This window comes from Propithecus coquereli, unplaced genomic scaffold (assembly GCF_000956105.1).
Source record: "Propithecus coquereli isolate 6110/MARCELLA unplaced genomic scaffold, Pcoq_1.0 Scaffold248, whole genome shotgun sequence".
NCBI classification, from domain to species: Eukaryota; Metazoa; Chordata; class Mammalia; order Primates; family Indriidae; genus Propithecus; species Propithecus coquereli.
In genome coordinates this window covers 1221713-1231851 of record NW_012148041.1, presented here as the reverse complement: position 1 = coordinate 1231851, position 10139 = coordinate 1221713, and the positions used below count along the sequence as shown (strand labels likewise).

The window sequence follows — 10139 nt, the reverse complement described above, 5'->3', positions numbered from 1 at the left end:
CGCCCCGCCCACCTGCTCGGCCTCGCGCAGCTGGCCCTCGAGCGCCTGCTGCAGCTCGCGGTACTGGCTGCGGCGCCGCTCCTCCTCCTCGTGCAGCAGCCGCTCCGCCTGCCGCTGCGCCTCCTGCAGCAGCTCCAGCTCCTGCAGCTTCCGCTCCTTCTCCTCCTGCAGCTGCTGCAGGCGCAGCAGCTCCTCCTCCTTGGCGGCCCGGCGCCGCTCCCGCTGCTCGCGCTGCTCGCGCCTCTTCTGCTTCAGGTCCTTGTGCAGCGACGTCTTCCCCTCGGCCCGCAGCCGGATCGCCATCTGAATGGCTGCGGGAGCGGGAGCGGGTCAGGCCGGTCCACTCTCCGGCCTCCCGCTGGGTGAAGCCTTATCACCCCCTTTTCACAGATGAGGCGCCAGAGGCCCAGCCAGACGCAGGCCACCCAGCGGGCGCTCACCAGCCGTCCACTCCTGGCGCTGGCGAGTGTCGGAGGCGCTCATCTCATACGTGCGGGTGGCCGTCTTCACACAGAACATGCAGCGCTTTCCGTCGCGGTCCGGCAGCACCTGGGGGAGAGCGGCGGCCGCGGCCAGGCTGGCTTCACTGGGGTCAGGGCCTCGCCTGCCCCGGCGGTGCTGCAGCGCAAGCCCCCATCCCTCCCGCTGACCGTCTCCCCTGAGGACCCCTTCCATTCTGCCAGGAGCCTGCGTGGCCCGATTTGGACGGTTAGCTATGGGGTACTTGTGTCCCCCAACGCTGCAGCCTTTGCTTTTTGAAGGCTGGGTGGGGCCATTTTCATCTTGGTATCTCTCCGCATGAGCGTTTATGCAGATTACGCTTGAACACTTCCAGTGACAGGGTCCCCACCGTCCGTGACGGCTCACTTCCACATAGCCCTGCCTGCTGAGAAAGTTCATTCATTCCTTCCGCACGTATTTTTGGAGTACCTACTGAGTGCCACTCATTGGTCCAGGGGTTTGGAATACTGAGGTGTGCCAACAGACCAAATCTCTGCCTCCCCTAAGCTTGTTCTGTGGAAAATAATAGTTGCCACCTATGAGCTTCGTATGTTCTAGAGTCTGTACTAGTGTCTCATAGGCATCATTTTCTTCTCTCCTATATCTTTGCCAGGCAGGCAACTCCACTTTAAAGAGGAAGAAACTGAGGCTCTAAAAGATTCAGCACCTTGTCCCCCTCACACTGCCTGTTAGTGGTGAAGCTGAGACTTCTGCCTAGATTGTGCTCTTTCCACAGCAGCACCTTATGTGACAAAAATGGACAGAACCTAGGATGGCTGTAATAATTTTTTAAAACATAAAATAAGTGTTGGCAAGGATGTGAAGACATTGAAATCCTCATACGTGGCTGGTGAGAATGTAAAATGGTGTAGCCACTGAGGAAAAGTTTGGTGGTTCCTCAAAAAGTTAGTTACCATATGATCCAGCGATTCTACTCCTAGGTATGTATATACCCAAGAGAAATGAACACATGTCCACACAGAAACTTGTACATGGATGTTCATAGCAGCATTATTTGCAATAGCAAAAAGGTGGAAACAACCCAAATGTCCATCAACAGATGAACGGATAGACAAAATGTAGTATATCCATACAATGGAATATTGTTCAGCCTTATGAAAGAATGCAATTTTGATACATTCTACAACATAGATGAAGCTTTAAAACATTATGTTAAGTGAAAAAAGCCAGATACAAAAGGACAAATATTGTATGATTCCACTTATATAAGATACCTAGAATTGACAAATTTGTAGAGATAGAAAGCGGAATAGAGGTTGCCAGTGATGAGGGTGGGGTGGAGAAGGTGGAATGAGGAGTTATTGCTTAATGGGTACAGTTTCTATTTGGGACAATGAGAAAGTTTTGGAAATAGATAGTGGTGATAGTTACACAATATTGTGAATGTAGATCATTCACCATGATCAAGTGGGATTCGTCTCAGGGATGCAAGGATGGTTCAACATATGCAAATCAATAGATGTAATATATCACATTAATAGAACCAAGAACAAAAACTATATGATCATTCAATAGATGCTGAAAAAGCATTTGATAAAATGGACAAAAACCCTCAACAAACTGAATATAGAGGGACCTTCCTTCAAATTATTAAAGTTCTTTTTTGCCAACCCACAGCCAACATCATACTGAATGGGGAAAAATTGAAAGCCTTTCCTTTAAGATCTGAAACAAGGCAAGATGCCTATTGTCACCACTGTTATTTAACATGATACTGGAAGCCCTGGCCAGAGCAATTAGGCAAGGAAAAAAGAGTAAAGGGCATCCAAATTGGAAAGGAAGAAGTCAAATTAGCCTTGTTCACAAATGATATGATCTTACACTTAGGAAAACCTAAAGACTTCATTAAAAACTGTTAGAACTGATAAATTCAGTGAAGTTGGATGATACAAAAATCAGTAGCATTTATATATGCCAACAGCAAACAGTTTAGAAAAGAATCAAGAAAGCAATCCCATTTACAATAGCTGCAAAGAATATACAATACCTAGGAATCAATTTAACCAAAGAAGTGGAAGATTTATACAAAGAAAATCATAAAATATTGATGAAGGAAATTAAAGAAAACACACAAAAATGGAAAGATACCCTATTCTCATGGATTGGAAGAATTCATATTGTTAAAATGACAATATTACCAAAGCAATTTACAGATTCAAGCAATCCCTATCAAAATACCAATGACATTCTTCATAGAAATAGAAAAAAAAATCCTAAAATTTGTATGGAACCACAAAAGACCCCAAAGCCAAAGCAAACCTGAGCAAAAACAACAAAGCTGAAGGCATCATATTACTATATTTCAAAGTACTGCAAAGCTATAATAACCAAATTATCATGGTACTGGCATAAAAACAGACGCATAGTCCAGTGGAACAGAATAGAAAACTCAGATATAAATCCACAGCCAACTCATTTTTTTTTTTTTTTGAGACAGAGTCTCACTCTGTTGCCCGGGCTAGAGTGCCATGGCGTCAGCCTAGCTCACAGCAACCTCAAACTCCTGGGCTCAAGCGATCCTACTGCCTCAGCCTCCCAAGTAGCTGGGACTACAGGCATGCGCCACCATGCCCGGCTAATTTTTTTTCTATATATTTTTAGTTGTCCAGCTAATTTCTTTCTATTTTTAGTAGAGATGGGGTCTTGCTCTTGCTCAGGCTGGTCTCGAACTCCTGAGCTCAAACGATCCGCCCGCCCCGGCCTCCCAGAGTGCTAGGATTACAGGCGTGAGCCAACTCATTTTTGACAAAGGGGCCAAGAACATACAGTGGGGAAAGGACAGTCTCTTCAATAAATGATGCTGGGAAAACTGGATAATCATATGCAGAAGAATGAAACTAGACTCCTAGCTCTCATGATATACAAAAATCAAATCAAAATGAATTAAAGATTTAAATCTAAGACCTGAAACTATGAAACTACTAGAAGAAAACATTGGGGAAACACTCCAGGACATTGATCTGGGCAAATATTTTGCGTAAGACCTCAAAAGCGCAGGCAACCAAAGCAAAAATAGTCATCAGGGATTACATCAAGCTAGAAAGCTTCTGCATAGCAAAGGAAACAATCAACGAAGTGAAGAGACAACCCACAAACTAGGGGAAAATATTTGCAAACTATCCACCTGACAAAGGATTAATAACCAGAATATGTAAAGAGTTCAAACAACTCAATAGCAAAAAACCAAATAATCCAATTTAAAAAATGGGCAAAAGGCAGGGCACAGTGGCTCATGCCTGTAATCCTAGCACTCTGGGAGGCAGAGGCAGGAAGATTGCTTGAGCCCAAGAGTTTGAGGTTGCTGTGAGCTATCATCATGCCACTGCACTCTAGCTGGGGTGACCAAGTGAGACTCTGTCTCAAAAAGAAAAGTTTGTTTTTTGGTGACTGTATTTAATGCCACTGAATTGTACACTTAAAATGGTTAAAATGGCAAGTTTCTTGTCATTTATATATATTTTTACTACTATTTAAAACATTGCTGTTGTAAGCCTCTAAAACAATAATGAACAGAGCCAAGGGAGGAAAAGGGAGAGGAAGAGGGAGAGGAGAGGGTTGTGGAGGGAGAATAGGGAGGTATAGAGCTGCCAAAGGGAATGAAATTTGGGTAAAGGAGAAAGACCTTTAAAAAGGATTTTTAGAAAGATTTGCCATATAGCGTAGACATAAGCCATCTCCTCTGAAATCTTCAGCAAAATCCATATTACTCACCAATTCTTTGGTACTTGAGTCGCAGTTTTCGTATTTTTAAAGTGCTGACCTGGATGAGAATGGCCTTGAGGCACCCAGATATATTTGGGTTACACTAATCTAAGCAGAAATTTGTGTCACTGTGGCTTTTCTCCACTCACCTTCTGACCCCCTTGTCTTCACATCACCCCGGGGGGCCCTGTGGGTGCTCCACCCCTTCCCCTGCCCCCTCACCTCCACGCAGCAGTGTGCATCCAGCGGGATAGTGCCTCTTTTCTCCTTGCACTCTTCGCTCCCGAAGTAGCAGAGGCAGCTGGGCTGCAGCTGGAACCAGCGTTCGGCCCAGTTCCGCCGCAGGTGCCCTCGCTTCCACAGATAGCCCTGCCGGCCGGAGTAAAGTCAGAGGCGTCCCAGGTGCCCCCTCCAATCCTCCCTGTGCTCCTCCCCTAGTCCCCGGCCTGGCTGACCTGCTTTAGGACATCTTGGATGAGCTCCTGGTACACCTCGTGGATGGCCATGCTGAGGGTGTCCCGCCCCACGCCCCGCAGGCAGCGGCCTGAGTTGAAGAGCTCCAGGAACTGCCAGACGCTGAGGCCCCCGGTGGTCTGGGCCGCCTGGGCCTCCTGGGCCTCTTGGGCCAGCAGCTCCTCCAGCTCACCCAAGCTCACCTCCAAGCTCATGCTGCCGAGCACCTTCTTCAGCAGGTATTCCACCTGGAAGTGAAGGAAGGCTTGGTAACTGCGGCAGGCAGTGTTGCCAGCACCAACACCAGGGGGCGCTCCAATCTGGCTCCCACAGCCTGGGCAGAGGGACCAGGGACAGAGGGTTGGAGGGGCCAGAGGACGAACGGCTGGTGGAGATCAGGGTAGAGATTTAGGACGGGATTGTGGAGCCCCAGCTCAACTTGGGAATTCTCTGCCCCCCCAACCTGCAGTCCCGCTCCTTCCTGCCTTAAATTGAGGGCAGGGTGAAAGTGGGAGCTGGGAGCTGGGGGCCAGGCAGAGGCCGTGGATCACAGAAAGCGTCGAGGGGGTGCAAGGGCCCTATGGTCCGGTAGCCTCGCTCTGCATGTGACAAAACCAAGGCCCAAAGAGGGAAGTGACTCGCTCTAAGTCACACACAGCAAGTTGGGGGCAGCCAGAACTCTATTTGGATGTCCTGAATCACATTTAGGTCTGCAGTCCCAGCCCCCAAGCCCCAACCCTGGGGATCCTTCCCTTGTGGGAGGGCAAGGGGATTTGGGGTGGGGTTAAGCAGCGCGGGGACAGGAAACTTGTTATAGAGGAACCGGAAGTGGTGGTTGGGGTACATCCTGCTGCAGTTTGTTCTCACTGTGTGTTGATCACAGAAGCAAGCGGCCTCCTGGCCTCTGAGAGGCCACTTTGCCCTAACTGGCAGGGATCTGACAAGGGCAACCACATCCCCTCACCTACCCCAGGGGCTGCTTGGGAAACTCTCTTTAGGACTTTCTGGGGACTACTGGATCTCAGCTGGGCCTTTAGTGGAGGGTAAGCAGTTGAGAGCCCAGGAGGTTCCCTTTCCCACAAACAGAAGCAAGGACAAAGCTGAGTAGAGGTGGACGTGCCAGGACGTCTTGTAAGCACAGAGGCCCCCTCCCTGTACACTTTAAAGACCTAAGTTCACTCTGGCATCTCCAGAGCCACCAAGAGGACTAAAGGGTTAAAAGGCCGAATGGGCAGGGAGAGAAGTGGGGAAAAGAGGCAGAGTGCAGGCAGGGAGGAAAATGGCCTCCCTGGCTTCCCCGGGAGTGGAGGAGGTAGGGGCCAGACTCCTGCCTCTTCTCCCAGGATGCCCTGTCTCTGGGGCCCTGGGCTGAGTCTGTCCTGGCTCTCCAGAAGAAAGACAGAAAGGGAAAACCTGGGACCAGGGCCAGGCTTGGTTGCCCACCTAGGTTAACGTCCTCGGGAAGGTCTCCCTTCCCCTTATAAAGCACCCTTCCTAGAGTGCCACAGCGCCTAAAATCCCACCATTTGATCTTAAATCTTCTGATTTTAAAGTGCTCAGTAATGTATCAGACAGAGTTTGCAGATCGTTTTGCTACCGCGAGGGCCAGGAGAACCCTGGTGGAAATATCACTTCAGTTCTCCTGGAAGAAGGCACAGTTGCTCTGATATGGGCAGTTCTAGGCATCTGGCTACAGCTGGGGGAGACGGGCATGAGCACGGGGAGACAGTGAAGAAAGGGGATGTGGGAAGGCACAGAAGGTGATTTGGCCTCCTTCATGGTTTTGCTGAGGCCTGGCCCCAAGTGACTCGGTCCCTGGGGCTGCCATCACCCTCACCTCGTCGGGAACCATGATTAGAGGGTACTTGTCCTCAGACAGGAAGTTGAAGAGGCACCAGAGGCGGAAGGCATCCTGATTGGAGAGCATGCTGTTCCCGTTGCTGTCTGCCCGATAGTTCTTCTTGGCCGTCAGCGTCCAGCACAGCTCATCAAAGTGCTCTTTAACGAAAGCCCCCTCCTCCACCTGCCGCCAGGCCTGCAAGTCAGTCATCTGCCCCAGCCCTGCTCTACCACCCAGCTAGGCTCCAGCTGGCTGTCCTGGGTCATCTATGCCCCTGCTTCCCACCCTGCCAAGTCCAAGGCTCTAACTCAAGGAGTCCCTGAGCCGATTACCAGGTAACTAGCTGGTTCCATCCAGTTCACCGCCTCAACACACCCACACCCACTGAAGTCCCCTGACAACAGAGAAACTCCAGACGCTGAGCCCAGGGCAGAAAGGCGGGGAAGCCCAGCAAGGAGTTGACAGCCAAGAAGAACCTGGGAAGACAGTGACAGGTGGGAAGGGCTGGAAGGGGGACAGTATGGGGAGAAATGGAGAGCCCTTTGTAAAGGTTATAGATGGAAGCTGGAGGTGGCCTAGGCAGGGGTGGGGCGGAAGGTCATGGGAAGGATGGGGCCTAGGGTAGAGATGAGGGACATTGAGGGTGTGTTGAGAGGGACAAGGAGGGGACAGGTGGCTGGGATGTGAGGGGTAGAGATGGGAGAGCAGAGACGGAGGGAGCGCACAGAAGTGGGAGTTTACTGGGGGGAAGAGTTGGGGTGGCAAGGCATTAGGGTGCTGGCCAGGCTGAGGAAGTAGGGAGAGGTTAGAGGTGTCCCCCGTAAGCTGGGCCCCACCTTGTCCAGGATGTACTTGTTGAGGTAGGGCATGTAGCCCTGGCTGGACACAGGGCCATCGTCATCATCTCGGAAGTGCTCCTCCAGGGCCACGGGGTCGTGGGGGATGTGCAGGACCGTGTACAGGTTGTGGGACAGCACCTGAGACAGAGAAGAGTGGCAGTTTGCCTTCCTGCACCCCAACCGAAACGGAGCCAGAGGCCTGCCCCCCACCTCCCTGCCCATCCCCACCCCATCCTGCCTGAGTTCTCTGCACAGACAGTTCAGTCCAGTAAGAACTAAAACTTACAAGCTGTGTGCCAAGCACTGAGCTAAGCACTTTACATATCATCGCTTAACCCCCATAACAACTATTCGTATCCCCATTTTATACATGAAAAAACCCTCAGCTTTCTCACTCAAGGTCATAGCTGGCCTAACTGGGATTCAAACCCAGGCAACCATACTCTTAACTATTAATACTTCATTAGGTATCGGCGTCCTCCTTCTACAGACAAGGAGACTGAGGCTCAAAGGACTCAGTAACTTGCCCAAGTACCCACAGTGAGCAAGAACTAGGGATTCAGACCCAGTTCTGTCGGATGCTGAAGCCCAAGTGCTTCCCACAGGGCTGGGCTGTCTGCAGGGAGGCAGTCTGCCAGCCCAGGGCAGAAGCCCCACATGTATCATAGCTTCCATCAAAGACTCGACGTTCAGGCGACAGTGTGCCCAGCGCCCGGGTGTGTCTGCTCTGGCAAGGGCCCCTCAAAGACTGAAGGGAGCTGGAGAGGGCTCTGAGAAGTGTTACGAAAGCTGGTCCGTGGTATGGGGAGGGCAAGGCTTGGAAGAAATAGTGGTCACGATTGTGTGCAGGGGAAATGAGCGTTCATGGAATGAATCCGTGATATTGGGACGGAGGGGTTTGAACAAGGAAATCTGGTGAAAATAAAAGCACCTTGGAGTAATTTCGTTGTAGCATATCACAGACACTGTGAATGATTAAAAATAGTCACTATTGCACACTATCTGGCAGCCACTGTATGAGGCGCTTTTTGTACCCCATTTCTAGTCTTCACAACCACTTGGATTCACAGACATTTATTCCTGTTTTTCATATGAAGATATGGAGGCATGGAGAATCCGACAGCAAATGGCAGAGTTGAGGTTGGAACTCGCTGTGCCTGGCTCCAAAGGCTGCCCCCCATCAGAACGTGGACGCCGAGCCTCTCCCCACAACTGGATCATGAACCTTGGAGACGAGGTCCCCGTTAGTCTTTATGTCCCTTAGCACCTCAGTCCTCTGCTGCACACCAAGTGCAATCAATAAATGCTGTATTTGAGGGCTTCCTCTACCACCCACAGCTCACCTTGCAATCAGTGCCTTGGAGGCAGGAGCTGGCACCGTCTCGGTCACTGAACTCCCATAACAACGGTTCATGTCCCCACTTTATACACTTTCTCACTCAGGGTTAGAGCTGGCAGAGCTGGGATTCAAACCCAGGCAACCATAATCTTAACTACTTCATTAGGAATCAATGTCCTCTTTCTACAGACAAGGAGAGGAGAAAGAATTGGGACTTTTCCCCAGTGTTCTCCTGGGCCTCAGGTTCTCCTTGGCAAAGTGAGAAGTTAGGGGCCCAGCAAAGGGGTCAGTGTTTCTTTATTGCCCCATTTCCCTCCGGGCAGCCATACCTGGAGTTTTGGTTCTATGAGCCAATACATGCCCTCTCCCTTAAGCTGTTTGGTTTCTATCACTTATGTATCTAGAAAAGTCTTGTCTGACACATTGATGGTCACAGGATACCAATCTCAGTCTAAGGGGTGCCACTGGCTCAATGCCCAGCACTTAAAATCCAGGTGACTGACTCCGAAAATAATGGCAAACATCCCCTCACCACTTCTGAAGTGACCGGTGTTCTTCTAAGAGCTTTACGTATACCCATCTGCTGTGTCTTTTCCAACTACCCGTGTCCTTATCTTCCTTCAAGCCTCTTAAAACACGTCTGTAAGGAAGCTTTCTGCATAGCCCCAGCCAGGTGGCTACACTCAAGTGAGGGGAAGGCCAGGGACCTTCTCTTTCTAGCTGAGGGGCCTTGGATAAACCCCTTCACCCCTCTGAGCCTCAATTTTGTTGTCAGTAAAACAAGGACTAGCCCCTGCTATGGAAAGGGGTTGTGAAGACAGAGTGAGATGACATGCATGAATGCCAGACTCTCGTCTGCACAGAGAAAATGTTAGTTTCCTTCCTGTACGGGAAGTGCTGCTTTTGAATCATCAAATTGACACAGATGCAAAGGACAGAGAACCGTGGAGGTTGTGGAGAACTGGGGACCCTTCCACCCTACAGGTGAGGTATGAATTGGTAGTCTGGCTGAAGAGCAGGAGTCTATCAAACTTAAAATTGGGCATGACCTTTGCCCCAGAATTTCTAATCCTCCAACCTACAAATGCTCAAGAGAACAGAGCCGCATGTACAAGGAGGTTCACTGAAGCATCGTCTATAATATGAAGAACTGGGTACCTGAGGCTCCTTCAGCAGGGGACAGGTATACTGTGTCATGGACCATTACGTGTAGTTAGACTTTACTCTGCCACTTGTGTGCTCATGAGCAAATGATTTAGTTCTCCAACACTGTAGTCTCTTCCTCCGTGAGGATAATAATGGGGCCCGATCCAGAGGACTGTTCTGAGTGAAGAGCGTGTGCTAAGGCATAGCACCTGGTGCATAGCACGTTGCTTAATAGAAGTTGTGAGCTATCCTGATTAATATGTTGTATGAGCAGACATGGAAAGACAGGCATACTGTA

General features: G+C 50.0%; 1 protein-coding gene across 1 annotated transcript in view; it reads right to left on the bottom strand.

The window, feature by feature from the left end:
• Window positions 1–10139, bottom strand: part of DEF6 (differentially expressed in FDCP 6 homolog (mouse)) — a 28448-nt gene that overhangs the window by 11365 nt on the left and 6944 nt on the right. The window contains exons 2-7 of the mRNA XM_012646569.1: window positions 7354–7494; window positions 6515–6700; window positions 4680–4925; window positions 4447–4593; window positions 441–549; window positions 13–311 (exon numbers count right to left, since the gene is read on the bottom strand). Coding sequence (XP_012502023.1) covers window positions 13–311; window positions 441–549; window positions 4447–4593; window positions 4680–4925; window positions 6515–6700; window positions 7354–7494 — 1128 coding nt within the window. The remainder of the gene's footprint in view (window positions 1–12; window positions 312–440; window positions 550–4446; window positions 4594–4679; window positions 4926–6514; window positions 6701–7353; window positions 7495–10139) is intronic.